The sequence below is a fragment of the Columba livia genome, chromosome 8, assembly GCF_036013475.1.
Source record: "Columba livia isolate bColLiv1 breed racing homer chromosome 8, bColLiv1.pat.W.v2, whole genome shotgun sequence".
NCBI lineage: Eukaryota > Metazoa > Chordata > Aves > Columbiformes > Columbidae > Columba > Columba livia.
Window position 1 is genome coordinate 22080212 of NC_088609.1, and position 24784 is coordinate 22104995.

General features: G+C 37.7%; 1 protein-coding gene and 2 long non-coding RNA genes across 8 annotated transcripts; 2 read left to right on the forward strand and 1 right to left on the reverse strand.

The window, feature by feature from the left end:
• The first annotated feature begins 8315 nt into the window (after positions 1-8315).
• Positions 8316-13360, forward strand: LOC135580126 (uncharacterized). Its single transcript, XR_010474354.1, has 3 exons — positions 8316-8927; positions 9553-9606; positions 12994-13360. It is a non-coding gene; the product is annotated as an uncharacterized LOC135580126 (long non-coding RNA).
• LOC110361958 (uncharacterized) lies at positions 8921-13076 on the reverse strand. Its single transcript, XR_002418875.2, has 3 exons — positions 12973-13076; positions 10466-11222; positions 8921-9695 (listed from the first exon to the last, which is right to left on the reverse strand). It is a non-coding gene; the product is annotated as an uncharacterized LOC110361958 (long non-coding RNA).
• Positions 13361-14392: 1032 nt separating the features above from the next.
• On the forward strand, positions 14393-22113 carry VCAM1 (vascular cell adhesion molecule 1). Of its 6 annotated transcripts, none has more exons than XM_005498768.4 (8): positions 14393-14587; positions 15310-15588; positions 16216-16533; positions 17157-17429; positions 18023-18289; positions 18735-19001; positions 20431-20697; positions 21428-22113. In XM_005498768.4, the coding sequence occupies exons 1-8, from the start codon at positions 14536-14538 to the stop codon at positions 21586-21588; spliced, it is 1884 nt and encodes a 627-aa protein (XP_005498825.1). In that variant the 5' UTR covers positions 14393-14535; the 3' UTR covers positions 21589-22113. The 6 variants fall into 6 exon arrangements, with proteins under 6 accessions (XP_005498825.1, XP_021148958.1, XP_005498826.1 ...); XM_021293283.2 differs by having other exon boundaries at positions 14398-14587; positions 20431-20701; XM_005498769.4 differs by lacking the exon at positions 20431-20697 and having other exon boundaries at positions 14408-14587.
• The last annotated feature ends 2671 nt before the right edge of the window (positions 22114-24784 follow it).

Consider the following 24784-nt stretch of genomic DNA (forward strand, 5'->3'; position numbering starts at 1 on the left):
GAAGCTGTTTAGGGTGGGGATTCCTAAAGCATCTACTGTTCTTTGACATAATTGTGTGAAATGCTCATGTTTGTGTAACTGCTATGTGGGCATTTGGGGTTCTTTATTTTTCTTCTCTTTGCTTCTGCAATATTTTTAAGCTTCTCCTGATGTTAACAACTAATTGCCTCTTACCACCTTTCAAACAGACACCAAAATGAAACAAGTTGCCTTTAGCAAAATATTTGGAAAAATGTGGCCATAGTAGAGGAAGAAATTTTATCATGCTCCCATCACTGAATCAATGCTCAGTACAGCCAGTGCAAAGCAAGACTGACTTAAGAAAGAACTTAAAAAATTATAATTTCTAAAAGAAAAGTAATGCAAAAAGAACCTAATTGCAGAAGTAGCATTACAGCAGGTGGACTTGCCCCTAAATATAAGTCTTGTCTCCTAACTAAAAAAATCTTAGAAACTTCTCCATTCCACATGCCATAGTGTAGCATGACATATACTAGGAGCCATATGGTTTTGCAACATACCTAAATGTTACCATATGTTTTGTTAAAATGTGTCCTACCTGTTACCATGTGCTATATAGTTAACCAAAAGCATTTTTTCTGCTTGTATTTCATATGGAACAGCTCATCCTGAATTGCCTAGAGCTCATCCAGGGGCATAGTACAAGCCACAACACACTTAGAGCTGCCTCAAATATTGCCCTCAATAATGGAGGAAAAAGCTGTTGCTTGGGCTCTGTTGGTCCTGGAAGATTTTGGTTCAATGAGAGACACACAGCAGGGCTGATTTGATTAACATGTTTGTGAATCAAGAGAACAGACTGTAGCAGCTCAGTGGTACATAAGAGTAGTTAGTTTCCAACTGTCCTAAGAATATTGTTCCTTATAAAAGATATTTTACATCACATTTAATTGGGTTTTATTGTTTCAAATGAAACGCCCTACCTCCCACTGCTCCCCAAAAGGTCACATATAAAAAAAATTTGGAGGGAGACTTCTGGTGACCTATTACATTGTTTTAGCATTACTTTTCCTAGGAAAGACTGCTTGTCTTGGCAGTCAGTCATAATTTTGAAGTCCTTCCAAAGGAAGACAAGTCTCCATCCTCTCTGAATAGGTCCAAAATAATCAAAATTCAATGCCTAGTGCTAATCCTTGCCAATAACTTTTGGAAGTTATTGCAAATAAGGAACTTGCAATGCCTGCTGAGTGGCAAGATTTACAGGGCCCATGAATGTATGGCCAAATCACTCTGGTCACATATTTCTCTGTACTGAATCAAATAAAAAAAACAGTGCCTCTCAATTGTATTTTTTCCCCAAATTATTATTGTTATTGTTATTATTCTTATCTCTGATACTTTACTACATAACAATACTGGATGGACATTTACAAAAATACGACTAGAATGTCACCTCAGAAAATCTATATTATAAGGAACAGACTGTATTACATGGGGGATTGGGGCTGAGTCAGTCAGATATTGAAAGCAATTGTGTACCTGTGTTAGGGAGATGACTTTCATGTCCTGCTGGTGAACATGCCTGCTCTCTCCCTTTAATACCACAGTTATGTCTCTAGCGTTCCTGTGCAGTTCATTCACAGTGAGTGTTTCCATCCCAGCTTGGGTAGCAGCACAGTTTCCTGTGAGCTTGTTCGACAAAGTCAGATAGCAGTTTCCATCAGAAACCATAGTCCTTGGCTGCCGCTTGTACACATACAAACAACTTGCTGACAACGGCATTCATCAACAAAGTGAATAATATGTTTATAAATGAACTTAATTTTCAGTAAATTTGAGATACTTTCAACTATAAATTCCTTGTCTCATAGAGAATGAGACTATGAAGTTCATTGTTGAAATGAGTTTCTCTTTTTGGTGCAGAGTTTCTTAACACTGAAAACATAAATGCAGATGCAGCACTCCTTTTGGCACTAGGAAACATTGTGTTTTATGTAGCTTTACTAAAAGATCTATTCTAAAGCTTATATGTGGTATTTTCAGTAGTAATCCACAGTGTATACATAAATCATTAAGTAAAAACTTATTCTAAGAGAAGTTATAATATATGGAGAAACAGATGTGTATTTTCTCTTTTGCATATAATTATTTAGTATATATGCCACTTAAACATTAATAACTTATATTGATATATCTGCATATGTTTCACGCAACACAGAGCATTTTTATGTTAGCATAGGCCATAAAGTTTTGTATTGTAAGGAGTTTTAAACTGTAACTGGGAAAGAATATCCTTTCAAAGGGACATAACAAAATGAGATTAAATTGCAGATATAAACACCTAAATATAGGCTATCTGCAGGATATCTCTAGGTGTCTATGTCAACTCACACAGTTACTGAAGTTCAGTAAAACTGGTCTGAGTCCTACAACTAGGTGGAATGTATGAAAAAACAAACAAAAACCAGTTTTTGCGTGGCAATGATTTTAACTTCTAGACCATCAAAGACTTTAAGTCCCCTCCTTTTTTTTTATTTTTAAACATTTTTTCTTCTGCCTATAACTAATTTTGATTAAAGGTCAAATATTGAGTTCTCAGCCTAAATGCAGGCAGCTCCAATGTTATCAATATCACAGCACAGATTAAATGAGGAACATTACTTTTCTTATTTGAAGAATAGCAAACCCTGTGCTTTGATAAGTGAGAGTTCCTCTCATTTCCAGTCAAATGTTTTGCGTTTCCTTGAAGTAAGTTTTGATTTCAGTTAATGATACTGTCTGATTATGTGTTGCTTTCTAGCTGGGAAACTTTCAGGAAGTTTCTTGCTGTTTTCAGAGATAAAATGCCAGAATTTTATACAACTTTATATGCCTCAGGATTTACCACTTTTTGTATGTATTGTTCATTTTGTATTGGTTTTGACTGTTTTAAAAATTTATGTGTTTTTTCACTGTTGAAGGAATATTTGCAATAAAGCAAGCCAAGATAACAAAGGAAGTCATACCTCAAGTAAGGGGACATAATATTCTGTGGAAATAAGGAAATTATTTAATGCTCTGCATGATGAACTTGGCCTGTTTTGTGCAGTCTTCATCTTCCGCTGCAGCACCCGCTGTTGACTGTTGCTGTAAGTCAGACAGTGGACCAACAGTAAATGCTGCTGATGTGGCAAATGATCTGTTCCTCAGACAGATTTTGCCGGAGCGCCCTATAGTCTTGCGCTTCTGGCCTGAGGACGATGGGTCTCCCTGCCCAGGTGGCCCACTTTGTCAGGACAATAAATCGATGTTCTCTCTTCTCTGTCCCGGAGGAAGTTGGAGGAGGGAAGATGGTCTTCCTTCCAAAGGATATTTGCCTTTGCCATAGTGATAGAAAAAGCTGTTGAATAAATCAACGAGAAAAACAAAACAGATGGGTCAGAAAACCTATGGCAAAGGAAAAAACAATGAGAATATTGTATATGTCAGGACTCTCGTTGCCATTTCATAAACAAACTTCTTCCTATTTTTGTATATCTTACTTGGATATCCTGTTTCTTTCTTTATCCCCTGTGTGACACTGGGATTTTGAAAAGGCCTGAAGCCAAGGTAAGGTTTCCTCGATGGCGTATTTGAAGAATGTGGAGATTTTTCTGCTAAAACTGAGAAATGTTTGAAGAGTGATAGTAGACACTACTAAAAATGGTAACTGCAAGTCTTCTCCCAACAGGAGGATGGAAAGAAACATATCAGGAAAAAAAAAAAAATTGACTACACATTAGAGATTTTTATTACATGTGTTTCCCTTGAAACTTCTTTGTATTTTGCAGTCAGTTTGGGCATGTATTTTCAAGTCGTGTAGCAACACCAAGTTACACTCTTTAGATAAAGATGTTTATTCTTCATGGTAAAGTTTGCAAGCATTTGTACTATGGCAAAGACAGGCTCCTGAACTGCAGCCGTGCTCTGTGCTTGAGCCCTGGGCTGGGCGGCCCATCGTAGCAGGAGGTCATCTATAAAGTAATGAAGAATCTTGTTCTTCATGGCTTCTTACACAGATCTTTGACAGCAAAGTAGCTTTTTAGTTTTTCAGTTGTTCCAGTTTCTAGTGGTAGTAGAATTCACTTTTAAGAAACCGGTTGGTAAGTTGTTGCACAGCTGAAGGGGGCAATACAAAGTCTAGGAGTATCTCTAGAAGATTCTCTGTTTGAGTCCATTGGGTTTTAGATTAGGCCAGAATGAAGAGTGAAGTAAGAAGGTGACATGCTTATCTTAGGGAAAACTCACCTTTAGAGGTGGGTGCCAATGGGCAGCTTTGTAACAGCATGTAGTGCAAAGTCAGCAGAGGGAGAAGCTGCTACACAGTAGAGGCAGCCAAAATGTGGTCACAGGACTGTGAGATTTTTCTTGTATCTAATTATGCTCTCAAAAACACAGACTAAATGCATAGAAACCATCCCTCTCTGAGTCCTTGTGTAAGCAAGGTATTACTTGTGGTTCCCCCATTCTCAAGATTTTATCTTTTCATCTGCTTTTGGCCAGTGTCAGATATAGGATTACGGCTCAAAAAAATTCTGGCTGATGCACTGCAGGTGTTTATAGATTCTGATAAAAATCTAAGTTGGATAAACTAAAACCTCAGTGGTGGGTCAAAGTCTGGATGCCATCTGTCTCTCCTTATAAAAACTACACTGGTGAGCTCATTCAGGCAGGATTCATTCAGAAATATTCATTCATTCATTCAGAAATATTTTAAATTGGGAGGAGGAGTGAGATCTTGGGTACTAGCTATCCTCTGACCTGCTTTCCATGATTCTTACAAAGATTCAGAGGAATATTGAATTAACTGGGAAACCCTCTTTCTCTTACAAAAGTAGATATTTTGTCAAACGTTTTGGTGTAGAATTGCATTTCTTTTAATATATGATGGAGAAGATCACAAGCAAATAGTTCTAAATGTAAAGAAGAAACAGGAGCAGTGGAATTTGTGGATGAAAAGGGTTTCTTTTGGTGTGAGAAGACAGAAAGTGTAACCTCCAAGCCCAAACACGTCATGTGTTTTATAATACATGAAAATAAGAATAAGAGAATAAGAATATTCTCAATAATATTTTATTTTTTCTGAACTGTACATGGTAGCTTCCATTTGAACTACTAGAGAAGGCAAAATATTTTCCCTAAAATGTGTGAGATACTGAAGACTTAAGACTATTTAATAATGTTTTGGGAAGAGCTTTTTCCTTAATATTAATTTCCTGGTTTCCATTTTTTTCTCTGTTTTTGGGAATTTTATGTATTTGCATTATTTATTGTGTTTTGTGGAGCAACTGTGACTCTTGCGCAGAAGCCGGGCTTTGTCAGGAAACATTTGAAGTTTTAGAGTAAGAAGAACTCACAGTTTTATAAGAGTTTGTTCTGCTACTCTTTCAAATAGCCTCTCACTATGTGGATGCTGGAAATTCTACAAAGACATTCGTGTCAGTGTCTGGCATTCATGCATACAGTGAGTACTAAATTTCTCAGTTGAGTAGTAAATTTCTCAGAGGAGAGCCTGTGAAATTTGTGTGTAAAGCACTATTACATCGGCGGGAATGGTGGATTTAATTCCTCTCTAACAGCAGGATTTTGAAGCAGCCATGGACTTGTGGGCACTTAATCCAATTCATCTGGGAAGCACAAAGCTGCTCTCACTGTTACTGAACACTTCTGTGTGTTGTAAACCCAGATGTGACTATGCAGGCTATACTTGCTTTCAGTCCAGGCTCTTGACATTCCATGTACTTGAGAGAGCTCTCCGAATAACACAGACATTTTTCTCTCTTGAGAGACAGTGAGCAATTACAGCCAAGATAAAACTGAAAGTTCTTGATCACATACCAAGTTAGCCTTCCATAGGGTTTCACCTTCAGTGACCTTAACGAGTAACTATGAAACAGTTAAAACTGATATAACTTCGTTATTATGAGATTACCAAGAAATTACAGACGACTTCTTGCTTATTTTTATGTCCTATTTCTTCTAATTAGATCCTGCCAGGATTTCCAGTTATTCACAACAGTTTGCTTTATAGCTATGTGCCAGGGAAGTGCTATTCCCAGTCAAGTCCAGTAGATAAAATTAATCTTAAATGGCATATGATACTAACCTGATGAAAACAGACAAATGCCATAATATGCAATGCATTCATTAAAACATTAAATTTTATGAAGAAGAGTGAGAAAATAAAAGAACAAGGTAAATTTACAGATAATTCACCAAAATGAAACCAACTTTACAAAGGATGTTGTGCAAAATTATCAACTTGTCATTTATTTATCTTTGTAATAATCTACAGCTTTAATCTAAATTAATGGTCTTTTTCAACTGTACTGTCCAGTCTTTTTGATAACATAGAAACAGTGTTGTAATTTGTATTAAAAAGTAATATGATGATCTAGTAGGCAGCAGTAAATAGTGCAGATTAATTTAGTAATTGCTTTCCCCTGGGTGGTTATGGACTTCTAAACGCACTGCCTGCTTTTCAACCTTCTGATAAATTCTTGTTCATTTTTGTAATCAGTCTGTACTATAGACTCCACCTGAAAATTTGTCCTTCTTTACACCAGATGTGGAAACCTTCTAGTTGTCTTTTTAAATAAGTTGTATTTATTAATTTTCCAAATAATAAATTGCATATAAAACCAAATAGAAATAAACCTTCAAATTAATAAATACAATATGCAGGATAAAGAAAAACAATTTTTCATAAATTTTCTGAGATCCTAAATTGTTAATAGAATGTATTTGCTATGTACAAACACATTTTCTGAAGCTATAAGCTACAGCAGGATCCATATGCTGATCTTACAGGTAGAATGAATGCCACAGCATCCATGCCACAAAATTCAGTGCAGTCATGGCACAAGACACCTGAAAGTGCAAGAAAAGTGAAGTCAGCATTTGGATCTTGGCACCTTAGCAGATGAATCAGTGTAATAAAATGTAATAATAAATATTTTAAATCATTAGTTTTAGATCAAACACTTCAGGTAAATAATGCAGAATTACTAGATTATATTTCTTTTTAGTGTGAGATAATTGTGTTGTATTCATTCCAGTAATCTAGGAAACTGAGTGTAAGATAATTTGCTCAAAATTTCATGAATTCATCCTTGAACATGCCCCTGAAATTCTTGTGCCATGATCCTGATGGTCTTGCAGATACTGAGTCACCACGCTACTTGATATCCTGAAAACCAAGAGACATTACAAAGGTAAGAGAGATCTCAAACTCATGAGCCTACCAGAATTTAACTAGATCTGGTCCTTCATCCACAAAGGGATTCAGCACTGCATATGCAACATTTACATGGCTTCCTTATCTTTTAGAAACTGTGGGGTGCACATAAATGTTTTGATTCCCATTGGGATGTCCCAGCTCCCAAGTGAAAGCCCTGGCAGAAGCTGCATGGTTGTCTGACCCAGTCAGTAGTGATTTCATTCAGCAGGGAGAGAACCTTGGCCAGAAAACCATGTAGTTAGAGCATTTGTGTGGAGCTGAGCTGTTGGAAGAGAGGTACTAATATCTATTCCTCATGGTGTGGAGCTAATTATAGTCAGAAATGAAGACAAGAGAGGCAAAAGGGTTATTAAACTCTCAGTTCCTTATGAATTGGTATTCACATATAACTCTGGGAAATTTCAGGGAGGATCCTTGGCTAAGAAGCATGGGAATGTTGAAAGTCAGACACTTCTCAAGCTAATTCAATACAAATTTTATCCTGCCTGACAGCAATTTGAAACACGCGTCACATTTCTCAAGTTGCTTCTCTTATCACTAGAGAGTAACATGGTCTATGATAGAGGGTGACACAACTATGAAAGTCATTCTTGCTCAGTTGTCTATATCAGACAACAATGACTGGGGCTTTGATGCCCAGCCAAGTAATTGTCTTGAAAGGGGAAATAAATCCCAGCAATTTGCATCCTTCTTACCCTTGCTAGTCTAGAGAAACTCAGCTGTCCATGGGTTTTGTCACTTAGCGACTCCTACATTAGCATATTCCTCCCACAAAAGTGTTAACAAAGCAAGTAGTTAAGATGATACTTAACTTTGTGGTGAAAAAATGGAAGAGAGAAATAGTCAAAGTAACAAAACAGCATGTTGTAGATTCAGGGTAGTGCACATTCAAGAGACAAAGAAAAGGTGCCAGATCCTTAACAGACTTACATATGGCTTTAAGTGTCACTCAGTTTATTAGTATATGTACACACACAAACACACATATTTTGCTACTGCAAAATGCTTTCTCATGGATGCTTATCATTTTGGCTTGATGGAAGTAAAAATCAGTTCATTGCTTCTTCTTTCTATTTGGAGGTTCATTTTCTTTAGAACTTTCAGTCCTCTTCCTGAGATGGAAAAATAATGATATCTATATAAAATAAATATTTCCATATGTGTCTAAAAAAAAAGAAAAAAAAAAAAGAACAAAAAAAATAAGAAAAAAAAAAAAGAAAGTGAGCAATCCCTGGAATTCTCACCTGTATGGAAGATTTAAAAATATGATTCTTGAATCATGCAATGTTAAGTCATTTAATTCCCTTCTGATATGTTAGTGAGCCAGTCCACTGAGGGACTACAAAGATACATTTATGTAATTCAGTGCAGCAAAAATAACATCTGTACAGCTCAACACAGCTCTTCAGAATATGAACCATTGTAAGAGAATAAAGGATATAGTCTGTGATAGACAAGTTGAAGGATAATCAATTAGTAGCAGTGCAGTTGTCAGTAACTTGTCTAGGAGAATCCAAGTTCTGCATTTGTTCCAGCTGGCATGGGCTGTCACAGACCTTGCTCATCATTCCCCTTGTCTTCCTGGGTCCATAGGGACACACCTTGACCTCATGACTGAAGCGCAGGAAGGAGGTGGGAAGCAGGAAAGTGACTGGTCTCCGTTTTCCCATAGTCAAGAGTCTACAAGTGCCTTGGAGAGCAGCTGCTGGTGAGTAGTAGCAAAGCTTGGTCAGAAAGTTCTCCACTCATCTCTTGATTAACTTAATCTGATCATGTGAAATGCTGGCCACAATGAGGTGCACGACGATATTTAGTGGTATTGGAGTTTCATGTAGAGTATGGGGGGAATTAAGTAACTTGCTCATATTCCATGTTAAATGTTTTAGCTGACTTTATCTTGCCATATCCCAGGTGCTAACCAGTATCTGCACTTTGATCCAAATCAGACTTTATTTTTTAACTCTGACCATTTTTAATGAGTTTTGTCTGAAAAGCTATAGTTCCAGTGAGAACAAACAACTTTGACATGTCTCTGTATTTGTCTCAAAATAAAAGATTGGAGATCTCACTTCAAAATTCCCAAGGAGATGTTGAATACACCAAGGCTCGTATTTGAATTTGGCTCTCAGAATACACAGGAGAATGTTTCAAAAGGGAAACTTCTTTTTCTACATATGTCAGTATGAAGACAATAGAAGCTCAGAAACCCAAACTAATAAAGTTTGACTTACAGTACAGTACTTGGCACTCTAAATACGTGGATTTAATGGCTATTCAACAGTTTCACTTTTAGGTCCAGCATCACTAAAATAATGCTTTCTTTTTTTTTTTAGAAACAAGATTTGGAATTTCCACAGCTTGTTTTTTGCCAGCAACAAGAGGCTAAGGTAAAATGTAGGGACTTTTTTCTCTTGTGGTTTCTATTTATTTTTTAGATGAACTTCTTGTTCTTTCTGTGAAGTGAAACAGACAATGCCTGTGAATAGAAGAAAATAATAAATCAGTTATTTTGTAGTTTATGCAAGTTATTATACTTCTGGATTATTTTATCTGTCATCTTTTGTGGATTCTGGATGCCTTCAGCTTAACCAGACAGGAAGTGTCATAGCTGGTGAGCTGGTGCCTCAGAAAGATAATGAAGGAAAGAGATGCATTTATTTTTATATGCAGTATTTCAGAAATTCCAGAAAAGGGAAAGAAGCAGATGGTAAAACTTTATTTTCCCTTTTTTCCTTTTTTTTTCAATAGATGACAAGTTAGATGTGGAGTACAATTGTAAGGTGTGATGTGGGTTACAGGGTAATGCGTTGGTGTTCTTTTTGTAGCTAGGAACAAAGTTGCAATCCCTGAAACACACACAACTCTTTAAATAGATCTGTATGTGGATCTCATCCTTCTCATCCATAGATGAAAATTATAGGGAGTCAGTGATGCTCTCCTCCCCCTCTTGGGGGCTATACAGAGGTTGTATTATTGTCAAGCAATGAGAAAGACGGTGGAGGGAGTTAGGGAAAGCAAAGGGTCAGAGATGCTCTGGGAACAAAAAAGCCAGTAGGCTCTGAGGCAGGAAAGGCAATATACAACCTGTATAGCAGGCTATTGAGGTTGCTGAGAACTGAATATTTTGAGTCTGGCAGATCATTATCTGCTGTAAAAGCCATATAAGTCAGCAATCTTCATACATGTCCTCCAGGTTCATGTTTTTTCAGTTACTTGATCAAGATACGACTGCATTAAAGGTGTTACCTTGGATGTGGTGCCTGAAGGGCATTTTTCCTTTGTTGATACTGATATGTTTTCCCCCTAAGAATAGTACCATTTGAGTTACAGTACATTCCTCTTGCTCTTCGTCTTTAGGCATGAGCATACTATGGAGGTATCAGACACTCTTTGCATAGAGTGAAAAGTCTTCATCCCAGCTGTTTCCATAAAGCATCAGAAAATCTGTAAGAAGCTTTCTTGTCCTTAGATGTCCAGTGCGCATCTCAAGGAGATCTTTCATAAGACGGGTGAGAGCTTCAGTTTGAATGGGGGACCTAAGTATGAACTTGCTGTAATACCTCTATGATCTGAAGCTGAGGAATCGTTGAGTCAGACTTAGCTGCACCTTCTCACCTGAATGCCATGACTTCCAAAGAAGGATTTTGCCCTCTGAAGCTGATGCGACACAAAGATCTTAGTAATAAACACGTAGCATATTTTACGGTTTTGGGGTCCTACATAGAAATTATTATTCCAGCACTAGATATTTTTTAGCAGAAATCCCAAACGGTGGATGTAGATATTGGGACGAAGTGCCATGAGGAATTTTACTGCTGACACGGGAAACCGAATGATGAGTTTCCTTCTGCCTTTTTAAAATCTCCTCTACCAAAGAGCAGGATTTGTCCCCTTCTCCATAGATCCGTGGCCATAAATCAGTGAAGGTTTCAAGAGACCAAATTTTGCATGAGGTTTAGCCTTTCAGCTTTCCCTGGATAGCCTCCATGAGACAGTGCAGTACCTTAAAAATGCAGGAAGAGGGTTAGAAATGTTGGATTACTAACACGTTGCATAACATGCATTTTGTTCAAGTAATTCATTGCGGTATTAAGGACTTGTGATCTATTTTATCTAGAGGAAATTAATTGAAGTTCATCATATAGGTATTTAGCAGGATTGTAGAAGTATGAGTTAAAGCAAATGCTTAGCACTGTTCTGAGATGGTTTTCTTTTCTTACATCCAGAAGTCTGATGTAAGTTTCAGTTTCCTGAAAGATATTAGTATTTCCTAATGCCAGGCCAAAAATGATGTGTTCACTATTTCCAAACGCCCTTCTGAGACACACAATTGTTTTATCTTTGTTTGTCCATCAAAGCCTGAGAAAAATCTCTTTTCATTACTAGACATATTGGAAAACCTGTATTTACATGCCAGCGCTTAATTTTTTTAATCTCTTTTGCCTTTAGTAATATTTGTGTAATACTTGTTACATTCCAGTCTTCATTATGCTCTGCATGTGTCAGGATTTCTCCAGCTGATCCTATAATACTTCATCTCACTCTGAGTCTAAATGCATCCTCTATTTTTATCCCCAGTATCGTCCTCTGTGCCATTTGAATAAAAAGCTAGATTATCCGAACTCTTGGGGTCAACTCCTAAAATTTGTCAGCTGATCTCTTTTTGTTTTCAGATAGAACAGCCAGTTCTGAAAACAAGCAGGCTTGATTCCCATTTTCCCATGTGCAGCTTGTTGCTGAGGGTAGTAGGAGCAACACTAAAGTACATGTTCTTTTAAAAATACATAGAAGGGACATATTTGAAGTTGGGTAAAGAGCAAGTTTTAAGAAATTTTTAAATTTCTTGGCAGATCTCTACTTCTTTTAAAAATACTTGTTGGCTAACCCTGCTCTTGCCTATACTGTCTGAATTAAATTTGTCTGGTCACTCAGTATAGTAGTCCCTCTGGTGAGGATCCAACTCCAGTAAAGTTAATGGCAGCTGTCCAGTTTAATTTACTGAGAGCTGGATCAGAGTTATTTCCTATTTGATGTTATCTGATTAAGGACTTGATTACAGTTTTTCCAGCATGCGGATATGGCCTCCTATGTTTATATCTCTTTCTGTCTAGAAACAGATTTCCCAGAAATGGGGAAATTTTGCCTTTTCTCCTTCAGTTTAGCCTGTGATTATTTAAGCACTCAAAGCAGATGAGTTTCATTTCTTGCTTCTCTCTGCCTATGATTAGAAAGTATTTATTTGCAACTTAACTAAGAGTGGACACTTTCCTTCAACAAAACCCCTTTCAGAGAAGTAAAATCACATTCTGTAGATGTTATTACCTACTCTGGACAGAGCTTAGACTTCCCGACTTGATAACAGTACTTCCAGAGCAGTTCTCTGCTTGCATTTCCTGAGACCTACGAGAATTTTTTTCTTCCACCTCCTTCTCTAATAAAACCAATGAAAATGATAATAAAAATAATATATTATGGGAGAATCCACTGTGGCAGTTGTAGAGAATTTCAGCTTTATTGACTTTTGGTAAGGTATTGCTAGGTGCTTCGGATTTCCCTGTTTTATTTTTTTCTGGGTAATTCCTGTGTTGTTTAGTTTTTTCATATTTTTGAATATTGCTGTTATTATTCATTATTACTATTTTAATACATACTTTCTGCCTGAGATCGTAATTTTTTCTTCTTGCAATCATTACATCCCTTTCATAAGTTTATGATAATTGTATGAAAATAGGGGTTGATCCTTCTTATCTTACCTAGAGTGTTTGTTTCTGTAGCAGTTTGTACTGTCCAAGTATCCTTTGATGGGGCTGCAAACATGGTGGCACCTGCAGTCAGGAAAAAGCAGAAAAGAGGACATGTTGCCTGAGGGCCAGCGGGAGCCTTGTATCCTCTGGTACCACTCTCACCCAAACAAGGTACTTTGGAGTTGGCATTAGGTTATTAACCATAAAATCTGCTTAACTCAAAAAAGTATTATGTTGATGTAGTGGCAGATTTTCAGCAATTAAATTTCTTTAGCATTTACAACATTGTTACTTCAGCCTTTATTTTTCCACCTTATTGCTCATTTACTAGATATTTGAATCTTTGCTGTTTATAAAATATGCTATATGATGACAACATTTCATAGACATCAAATGCCTAAACTATTACATACCAAATTATTTGCCAGAGACATTTTGAAAAAGTATAGGTTTTGTTTTGGATTTCTTGTTGCTTTTATTTAGTGATTCATAATTGACCAATATGAACTGATCCAGCAGTTGAATAAATAAACAATTCCGATTTGGAAACCTTTATCCATTCTTTGCATTCATAGCATTTCTCAAATGAAAATTAGCACTGAATATGTTATTTTACTTTTTAAAAACTATATATATATATATAAATTACATTTTTGCTATATTAGCCAGTAATAATTGTCCTCAGAAATATCCCAAACTAGATTCATATACCCACTGGAAACCAAACACTGAAAATAATCCCCGAGTTGTATTATCAACTCCTATCCTTCAGTTATGTATAAACAGGACATAAAAGAGCTGAAAGGCGTATCAGTAATGTGGTGCATACCAGTAGCAACTTGAAAGAGGGACATTTTAGAAGCACTTTTAAAGTGAGATTGGGAAAATCAATTCGTTCAGTTCATCTGAACAGGATGAGCCTGATTCAAGCTGATCAAGTCACATTTCCAGACTTCCGTTATCTGACTTATTTCTTCATTTTTAGGGATCAAAAACACTTAGGGACATGACTAACACCATCTCTTAAGCTGATAACACAGTTTTCAAAGGAAATACTGAGTTAGGTGAAGTTAGTTACAGAACTGAGCATCATTGGAAGTATTCTCAAGATTCAGCCCTACAAAAACATTTGCGCTGAAAGCAAACTTGACTAACTTTTCCATCTGAGATATGGTGCCATTCAATTACTTGGAATTACCCACATTCTTTAATTTTATCTGTTGTTTGCAGGATCAGATCTTGACTTGGTCTTTTTAAGTCTAGTAGGCACTTTATTCCAAGCGTTCCTGTTTGTTTTTTCCTGGGCTTTGAGTTCTGTACTGAAGGCAGCAGCAGAGGGCGCCGGCCCAGCCTAGCCCAGCCCAGTCAGTCTGTGCCTCCCTGCTCTGGACTTCCCCAGGCCGGGATTTCCCACCCCGCCTCCCAGAGCCCTTATAACAGCGCGCTGGGGCTGCTCTCATAAGCTGTCGCAGAGCAGCAAGATCTCACTGTGCGTCTTCACAGAAAATACAAAGCAAGGCTTTTGCATTTACTTTCTTTACCTAGTAACAGCAATTACAACAGTTAAAACAGATGGGAAGAACACGCCAAGCTGTGCTAATAATTTTGTATGCTTTAATGACTGGTAAGTTGGGGGGATTGTTTGATTGTTTTTAATTCTGTTAAGTATAAACTGACCTGCAATTTACTGTTTGATCTTCATTTCTCCTTGTTCCACTTGCTTTTACATGTCGGTGAATACAGTTATCAATTAAGTAGTTCTGACAAAATGTCAGGAAGTTTTTTTGACATTTACTTTAAGCTTTTTTGTGCTTTGGAATGACACAGTAATTTTCTTATTGAGTTTGCTAAAAGGCAGTCTAGGAGACAACTGCAGTATATCACTGCATGATTGGTTTTTACTGTCATCCGTGACAATATTGGTCAAGTTTGGTACTGAATGTCCTGTTGAAGGTGATTCTGCAGTTATCCTTGCTATCTTACTTCCCATTCCTCCCCACAAATGTTGAAAAGTTTTACAACCAGATACACCTGACCAAAAAAAAAGTAAAAAAAAATTATGCCAATGCATTGATTTTCACTGAGAGGACTGAGTTTATGCCATTTTATACATGAGAACTGTCTGTTAGAGTCATCTGAGTCTGTATTATCTTTGAGAAAAATACCAATGTTTATTTGGTATTTGGAGATGTAAACTATTGTATGAGCTTTATCAGTTTTACCTCCACGCAACTGTGAAAGTAAACTTGCAAATTAATGACCTCATATCACAGCAGAATATGAGAAGAAAGAGGAAAATAAATGTTGAGAATGCTGCTGAGTTTATGTATGTTCTCCATATTGCAGTTAAAGCATTTGAAATGGAAATTATACCTGCTAACAGAGTTGTTGCCCAGATTGGAGAAACACTCGTACTAACATGCAATAGTACTGGCTGTGCATCACCAAGCTTTTCCTGGAGAACCCAGATGGACAGCCCCCTTGGAGGAACAGTGAACAACCATAGGACATACTCTACCTTGACTATGAATCCAGTCAGCATTGTGAATTCTCATCATTATCTGTGTACTGTCTTCTGTGGTGAGAAAGAGAAAAAAGAGAAGAGTATCAAAGTTGAACTTTACTGTAAGTAAAAATGTGAAATTCTCTTTTAGTAGTACAAGTTCATAAAAAATCAGTAATTGTTTTTAGATCTTGTGGTTGGTAGTTAACTGGTAATGCTAGAGTAATGAGTCTGCTGTAGCTCAATATATATTCTCTTGTAACATTCCTTTATCTGTCTGTTCAAGACTCTTTCTCAACCCCTTTCTGCTTAGTTTCTGCACTGAATATAGTACATACTGGTCTTACTTTTTCTTATTCTTGGTAATACTTGAAAGCTGAAACATAGACTCTTCAAAAGATCAATGGAGCTAGAAAAAAAAACAAACCAACCAACCAACCAAACGAATACCCCAGCAACAAAAAAAACCACCAGCAGCCTATGTGGTTGAGATGGATGTCCTGCTGGATCTTATTAGATCATTCGTGATCATATTTCAACAATCGTACAAATATAATTCCTGTCAGTGTATGAACTGCTTATGAAAGACCCGTATGTCTTCATATCCAGGTATATTAATATATCTTGTAATAAAGTTGATATAATATTGTGTTCTGAATGCCTCTAAACTCAAGGTGTTTGATCTTGCTCTTATGTTAACCATGGAGCTCATCTCTGCTAGACTAAGGAAACTGATTTTATTCTTTTAGCTTTCCCCAGTGATCCTGTTATTGAGATCAGCCCATCCTTAGTTGCTGGAGAACCAGTCACTGTCCTCTGTAAAATTCCTGATGTGTATCCTTCTGATCGCCTGGAAGTGCTCCTAAAGAAAGAGGAACATGTTCTTCATGAGGAAAATTTTTACGCAGATGGCAGCACAAATACAGAGACCAAAACTGTGAAATATTCATTTAATCCCATGGCTGAAGATATTGGGAAAGAGATTACCTGTGTGGCCAAGTTACCAATTGCTAATATGGACTTTGAACCCAAAGAAAGAGTAGCTTCTCAGAAACTGAATGCTAACTGTAAGTATTTTTGTTCTAGGGCTTTCAGACCAAGTACTCTTTAATGTTAAGTTTCATGGAATGGGTTTACAAAGTGTGTGCTATAAATAATTTATAATCTGCACTTCTTATCTGTATTATTTTTGTAGATAATCTAATGTATTCAGTTGAATTCTGCTGTATTCAGTAACAGTCATTGAGTCATTGAATACCCATTGTTGTTCATGACAGAAGTTAGGCAATGCTTTAATAACTCCCCTTTCACTCTCTTACCTTGGGCACTGGTGCCTAGTCAGAAAGTGAAGACCGGAAGAAGAATGGCAGCATGCAGATAAAGAGTTGTTTTTAAAATTGCCATTGTATGCTTAGCAGTTCCAAGTTTGTAGTCCTAAACAACAGGGAGACAAATGTAAGAGTAAAAAAAAAAAAGTCCACATTTTGTCTAGCTTAGTAAAGCTTTCAAAGCTGCAAGCCGAATGTCTTATCAAGTCTGGAGAAATTATTGCACTGTGTTACGGGAATACAAATGATTCATTTTTTTCTTGATATTTTGTCAAAGGTACCCCTAGAGAAGTTAGTGTTAAAGATGTGCATGTCATTCTTCATTAACTTACTGACCTCATTTCTCTTTTGTTCTCTTTCAGTTGGTCCACAAAATACTATCATTACCGCATCTCCAGGCAGCTCGCCAATGGAAGGAGACCATCTGAAACTCACTTGTGTGACTGAGAGTAATCCACCACCACAAATAGTCTGGAGAAAACATCTGGCTGATGAAAGCATTCAGCATCTGGTAGAAAACAATGTCCTTTCTATTCCGCATGTCCATTCCACTGATTCAGGACTGTACATCTGTGAAGTAATTAATCTGGTGACTAATAAAACGGAGAAAGCAACTGTGGACATTGTTGTACAAGGTACAAGCCTGCTTGAATTTAACTTCTGTTATCCAGTACCCAATTGGCAGCTGCCTGTTGGGTTGGAGGATGCTGAGACACTGAAAATTAGGAAATTATGGCCCCTTCCTTGTTATGTATTCATGATTTAGCTTTCAATTTACTGCTGCTCTTCATGGGCCGTGCTTTTGATTTCTATGCTTAATTTTCAGCTAATTCTCTCTATACTGCTGCTGTCCATGCACACCTCTAGACATTTCCAGCAATGCAACACTCGAAGTGATAAAAGAATCTGAGAAAGCAGTGGTGTGGGGGACACTGTTATTTGCTTGAAATGCTAACGCATGTAGCAATTATGCAGGGGCATAACAGTCTCCTTCTTGCAACTAGTAGTTGTAGCCAGTAGTAGTAAATTTAGCAGTTATTTAATAGTAAAATTATTTGAGACATTATTATTATTATTGCTGTTTCAGTAGCGCCAAAATTATAAGATGGAGCCAGGGACCAAAACCAAAATGAACAGATCCTTGGGCAAGCAATTCCTGCTTCCTTAAAACCCTCTTAATCTTTAGTACTTTTATATTAGTCTAACAGCATTTTCTTTTGTTATGCAGGTGCTCCAAGCATTGCAGAACTCTCTATTGAGCCTTCTACAACAGTTCAAGAAGGACAAAATGTTTCCATACAATGTTCTGCTGAGAGTAACCCTCCTCCCAAGATTATTTTAAGGAGAAAATCGGACAGAGCAGACATGGGGTCTTACAGTGACAGGAGAATTCTTCTTCTTCCATCTGTGACATTCCTGAATAGCGGAGACTATGAATGTGTAGCAGAAAATAAGTTTGGGAAAAGTAAAAGTGAAATAACACTTAATGTGGAATGTAAGTATGTGTAATGTTTTCCCAATAATTTAAAAATAATTAGTTAATTCTCCACTTACTTCAGTTATAAATGTAACCAACAAACTAAACAAAACCCTGTGAGTACAAAAAAATCAGTGTAGTCCTCAGCTCTTCCCCAAAGAAAGAAGTAGTGCTGATGAGCAAAACAAAGACATGAAATCTTTAATTTAATGATAGTCTTAACTCGGGATCTGAATGAGTGAGAAATTGATCTGCCTTCTTACTATTATTGGCTAGAAGTATTTGGTTGATATGTTTAGGTGATAGAGAGTTTGTATGGAAGCTCTGACAGTGTGTATTTTACTTATTCTGAGAAAGAAGAAGCAATTAACCATGGAGGCCAACAACCTGGCATCCAGTAGGACATGTTGGATCCATGTCTAAAAAAGCCAGTGATGATTAACTACAGGATTCTTCCTTTCAGATGGACCAAAGAATACAATGATCTCCGTTATCCCTGCTAACACCGTTAAAGAAGGAGAAACTGTGACGATGAAATGTACTAGTTCTGGTAATCCAGCTCCAGTGATCTCTTGGAAGAAAAAGAAGGCCACTGGGGAGTCTGAGAAAATTTCTGAAGATGCCACTTTAATTGTACAGAACATAAAAAGTCAAGATCTGGGGCTTTATGAATGTGAAGCTTATAACCAATTTGGCAAAGAAGAAAAAGTTGTGAAATTACTTGTTCAAGGTTAGTAGAAGACAGAACACAAGTGTTTTTGTTCTATGTATTTTAGGTCCAGATCTCATTCTGTGAAGGATGGTGGAGTTCTGTCATTGGTATCAATGGAGTTAAAAGGCCCTGATGTCATTAAGTCATTTTGGAAGCTTTAAACAATGAAGGGTGAAATCTGCCTTAGTACAGAGAGCTTATGCAAAGTTCTCATGTCAGTTGAGCTTCCATCACTCCTTCCAATTGGCAAATATATGCATGAGGCAAAGAAGCCATGCAGTGCCTATATTTTCTTCCAGATAGGTCTCAGGGGAGGATCCAGATACCCACATACAAAATGTAAAAAGCAGAAGTACATGCTGAAACTTCTCTGTGGAGGGACTGTATCATAGCCTCTTGGCTCTCCTTTAAGTTATGACCCTGTATCACATTCTCACAAGCTGCATTTAAGCTACGCCAAGTGCTGATTCCTCAACCTATGTGCAATGATAGTAAGCGGACTTTTCTCCTTCAGCCCTGCTGCTTCTGTTTATTGCATGGCAACAGGCTGAGGGATTGCTTCTGCCACTAATCCATCTCTCTTCGTTATTCTGCACTATTCCTGTAGCTGTACCAAAAAATACACTTTCAGTTTTCTGTTCAATTACCGTTATGCATGTCTATTCAGAGAACTCTAAAAGAAAGTGGTTGGTGGGATCAGAACCCTTGAAACGGTAGATGGCAAATACACCAGAGACAGGGCTCAGCCAAAGGGCACAGGGACATGTCATTAATGAACTGGGAGAGCAGTCTCAGCACATAGTACTTTATCTCCAAGGTTAGTTAAAATAACTACTGTGCAGAGTTAATATTAGGATTTGTTTTAGACAGACAGAATCACACCTTCAGTTCTGTTAAGAATGAATTGTCTTTAAAAAAAAATGAGTTTCACAGGTTCTTGTCATAAGTGGTAGGATCTTAGTGCTAACAAAAATTTCTGTCCAAAACAGCAGATGCACAAAATAATTGCTGCTTCAAAATTTTTCATAGTTCCACTTCCACCTTTGAAAACAGGATGTAAAATTGTGGAACCTAGTGAAAACAACTACTGTTCTAGGACTCCTTCCTTTGCCTTTTCAGTTGAAAGAGGACATCAACCTCTGGGTCTGTTGATCTGTATCCTTTCATGAACTCAAATAAACAGTTAATTTAAAGAAAGAAGCAAAGGCTTCATATAACATAAAAGATATGCAACACAAACCATCGATGAAACATTCTTTCTGTCAGCTGCTGTTGACTGCAGTGTGTAAAGCATAGCTAGTGACAGAGTAGTGTCTAAAGTGTGCTCAAATATGAGAGTGAATCCACTACTGGATTAGTACTTTGTGTGTACAAGCTGCTGATACTTTCTGAGTTTTTTTGCTTCTGTTTGTTGCTAAATCCTACCTTGCATTTCTTTTCTTTTCAGTTCCTCCCCAAAATATTACTGTGTTAGTATATCCATCAGAAAATGTTAAAGAAGGAGAAAATGTCACTATTACATGTAGCACATACAGTAACCCACCATCACAGATGGTCCTGAAAAAAGTCCATCAGGAGAATGAAATTATTCTGCCATCAGTGAATGGAACCTTTATACTCTACAATGTCACCAAAACCGATACAGGCAGATATTTACTTGATGTTTTCAATGAGGTTGGAAACACCATCAAAGTGATTGATATAGCTGTTATAGGTAGGTAGGTTGCCTTAAATTTATTTTGCATGTACTTTCCAATGAATTTTGTGTCAAGGTGACCACAACTACTAGTTTATGGCTGATCCTTGTGCAACAGTACTTCAGTTAACCTAAAAAAAACCTAAATCAAACCAAATAATAGAACACCTGGTGAGAATAAGCTGGATTTGACCTCCTTTCAGCGTGGATGTTATTGGCGCTCTTACATGAGTTGGTGAAGTAGCTTTAGGGATAGGGCCAGAAAAAGGTGAATCCTGGCTGCATTTCTGTCCGCGTGCATGAATAGTGAGACCAACCCAGATAATGTTCTGTTTTACAAAAAAAATCTAAAGATGAGGCTTTTTAAACATGATCATCTTCTGAAGAATTTTTTCCAGGAGGTGGAAATGTTCCCTAATCTTTCCTGGGTGAAATAGGTTATATTATTATTGTATTCTTCATGGGCTCCATGGTATTCTTCATTGTAGATCATATCAGATGGGTTTGAACTTGCATAGCAAATTCAAGACCACGATAGCGGCCAATCATGTAATAGTACCAAGTGTGTAATATGGAGTTACTAAAGAAAAAAGCATATGGAAAGTGTTTTGAAATGTGCTTTGTGCATGAAAATATAAATAGTGTTCCAAATAAAGGTAACTAATAACGTGACTTTTACAGTAATATACATGTATCTTTTTCAATCAGTTTTTATGCAACTCTTTTCTCCTTTTGTCTCCATTTTCAGGAAGATTGGAAAAAACAGATCAAATGATACCACTGATTATTGCATTCTCCTCTGTAACAGCAGTAGCAGTACCTGTGGTTGCAATTTGGATCTACGTGTCAAGAAAAGCAAAGATAAATGGATCATACAGTCTTGTAAAAGCACTCAGGCTGAAAGTGTGATTGCATGAATATAAGTCTAAGTTCATACTAAGCCATGTTATTTATTGTTGTGACTGGTTCTATTCTTCTGTACCATATGGTAACAAAAAAGTGACTTAAGAACACCACCATGTGATAGCAAATGGATTTTTTTCATGTTTTGATAAGTATTTCAGTATTTAAATTAAAGGGAAAGCTAGCATCCTGTCCTGGAAGCTGGTAAATTACTTCTGTGTTGCAGCATGCTGAACAAAGAGTTCCTTGGAGAAGTAGGTTTGTACATAGTGTATAATTTGTGTTATAAATATGTTCAACTGAATATCAGTTTGTAAAATTGCCGTCTTACTGCAACTGTACAGAGAATTGTTGTCAATTCAAAGATATAAATCAACATTACTTGAGCTGATCAGATAATAATATTTTATTTTGTATTACTCTACAGAGTGAATGTTTTTTATATGATTTGTCTGCTGTGGTAATGTTTAGAAAATGTTCTCTTTTTGCTCATATTACCATAAACTCTATACCTTCAATTAAGTTACACAACCACTGGGCTATGCATTTCTAATTCATTTAAGATCTCAGGGCTCATTTGTGAAACATTTTATTTTAAATATTATTCAGAAAGTGTCTGGGATTATAGTCTAGTTACTTTTAGGACAGCTGAGGTATTTTTGTATTTCATATTTTTAATCATTCTCAAATCAACGTCAGAGTTTGGTTATTTCATCATGAGCCAAATCAGAAACTTTATTTACAATATGAGTTGCTGATAAATACACTTTACAGATTTCTGCTGCAAAATGAAGTTACCAGTAGGTTTTTTTGACTAGATTCCCCTAGTGATTCTTGCTTAAGATTATGTCAGAATACATATTCCTATGGAAGGAACCAGTGAAAACTATCATCCTTAGCAACAGCAGATTTGAATGTAAAGTCACAAGCAAGGCAGGCAGTGACACAAGCAAGGGGGAGAGGCAAAATCTCTGCAGTCTCAGCAGTGGTGGGTGGGTTGTTTCCTGGAGAAATCCCCTTCCCAAGCTGCTCACTGGGGAAAACTGAACCACTTGCCTGACATCTTTCCTTGTAACAGACAACCAGTGCCTGCGTGTTTCACCCTGGTTAGCACCTTTATTCTCCACATGCTCTCTCCAGTGTTGGCAAAAGGGCTGTGAAAACAGTGGGCTTCCTGTGCAGAGACAAAGATGAGGGGGAAGGAGAGATGGAGTTTGATGGCATCCTCCCTTACATCCCTTCTCCTGGCTCGCAGTCCTGCTTTAGCTTAGCTGGTTGGTGATGTTCTGCACTGAAGGGAAGGTGGTGTGAGGTGCAGGCGCTGTGGCTGAAATGTTGAAGTGAGTTCAGTCTCAGTAGCCCTGAGCCAGTGTGTTAGGCACAGGAAGGTGGGCTTGGCTCCCCCAAACTTGCACACACGAGGTCAAGCAGAAATATGTGAAAAGAGCCTTTAAATTATACAAACGGTAACAACTGCCCCCAACAGCAACACCAATGCAGATGTCTCCTGGCAGCTAGCTGCTGGATGAAGCAGTGGTGCAGATCTCCCATATCTTTTTCACACCACTCTCAGCAGTGTTTTGTGCACAGTAAATCAGTGCATGCAGGGTCCTGTGCTTACCTACAGCTGGAAAGTGGGGGTGTAGCAGAAAAATGGGAGCAGTGTGGACTTGGCTTGGAGGAATGTGAGCATGCAGTAGGAGGGTGAAGAAAAGATTGAAGACAGAGGAGGAGGAGAGCTTTGACAGGCCCACGACATACATTTCTTGGAGGTGGTGCCAGGCAGATTTATTCAGAATAATGTCAGGCCTGTCTCAGTGCTGTCTTGTGAAAGAAACAGAAAGCATGATTTTTCCACTGTGCAAAACTTTGCTGCACACACATTTTGCAAACTGGGTGTAGTTCTGATATCTGTATTGCAAAAAGGATAGAAAAGATACAGAAGAGGACCGGAAAACAGGAAAAATGAACATGCCTGGGACTTTCCAGTTTGGAGTAAGAATTCTGAAGGAGGAGGGGATATGACTGACGTTTTCCAAATTGTGAAGGCAACTGACAGCAAACAGATGCAGAACTGCTGTTTGCCAAGTCATGCAATGTCAGAACTTCAGGGTGTGCAAACTATGAAGAGAGCAATTTAATTAAAATAATAGCTATGATAGAAAGTGAATGGTGAATTACTGGAAGCCAATGCAGAATGTTGCGGAGGATAACGGTATCAACTGGCTAGAAAGGGGAATGGAAAAATAATGGACTAAGAGTCCATAAACAAATGCTAGAGGAAATAGGCAGAAATGTACAGTATAACATCCCTAATCCAATGGCCATTGATGCTGAGGAATCCTCAGGGAATATACTGCAGAAAGTGTCCCACTGCTGGAGACATACTGGGGTAGCTAGATCACTGGTTAGACCCAGAAGCTTATGTCTGGCCTTCTTACACCTTCTCTGAGCAATCTTGGGCCAGGCCTACTTGGAGAAGGGGCTGAGCAGTTCCTGTGCTGTTTTTCCCTCTACTGTAATCCCTTAGAAGGAATAAAAAGAAGAAAGAGGTATGGGAGACAAAAAGGAGTCATCCTGCAATAGCACTTTGGTGCTTGTGTAGTCTTTCCTGGAAATTCACCCACAGGTTCCTGATATCTCTCCACTGTTGGTTTTACCGGTATTTGTGATACAGATACTTTAATGTCTACAGGGCTTGACTGCCCTCTCAGGGTCTCTGTTAAGTACTAAGTCATTTAAGTCAGTAGGAGTTGGCCTGTGATTTCAAGAGGCACAGATTTTCAGCCAGAAACACTGAATAAATACATAAAGCTTGTAGTGCTCACTTTAGGAGAGGCTGCTCTTGTGAAATCACAATGAAAGACCTTGCCAGGGGATCTCCTCCCCTGTTGCCCGATTTTTGGTGTTTTCCAAGACACTTAATGATTTGTGCAGAAGCTTGTCCTATGGAGGTTTAAAGTTCACAGTCAAATAACTTCTCTTTTTATTGAAAATTACAGAAGGAATATTGTTTCTCCTTGCACTAGTTCTCATCAAGCAATATGCAAAGCCTCTGCCCTGGCAAAAAAATCAAGAACAGCAGCTCCAGCCCAGCAAGCACTTTGAGAAGGGCTCAGAGCCGCCTGGAGTTCCAGGTAAGAGTCCCTGTCACAGGGCTTGTCTTTATGACAGGAAAGTGGTCTGTAGAGCAACGGGCTGT

Bases quoted from the DNA above. Each gene is read 5' to 3' on its own strand.
- VCAM1 (XM_065072559.1), top strand. From the start codon at position 15,243: ATGAGAAGAAAGAGGAAAATAAATGTTGAGAATGCTGCTGAGTTTATG. The intron at 18,290-18,734 runs GTAAGTATGTGT...TCTTCCTTTCAG, and splicing joins AATAACACTTAATGTGGAAT to ATGGACCAAAGAATACAATG. The intron at 20,702-21,427 runs GTAGGTTGCCTT...CTCCATTTTCAG, and splicing joins GATATAGCTGTTATAGGTAG to GAAGATTGGAAAAAACAGAT.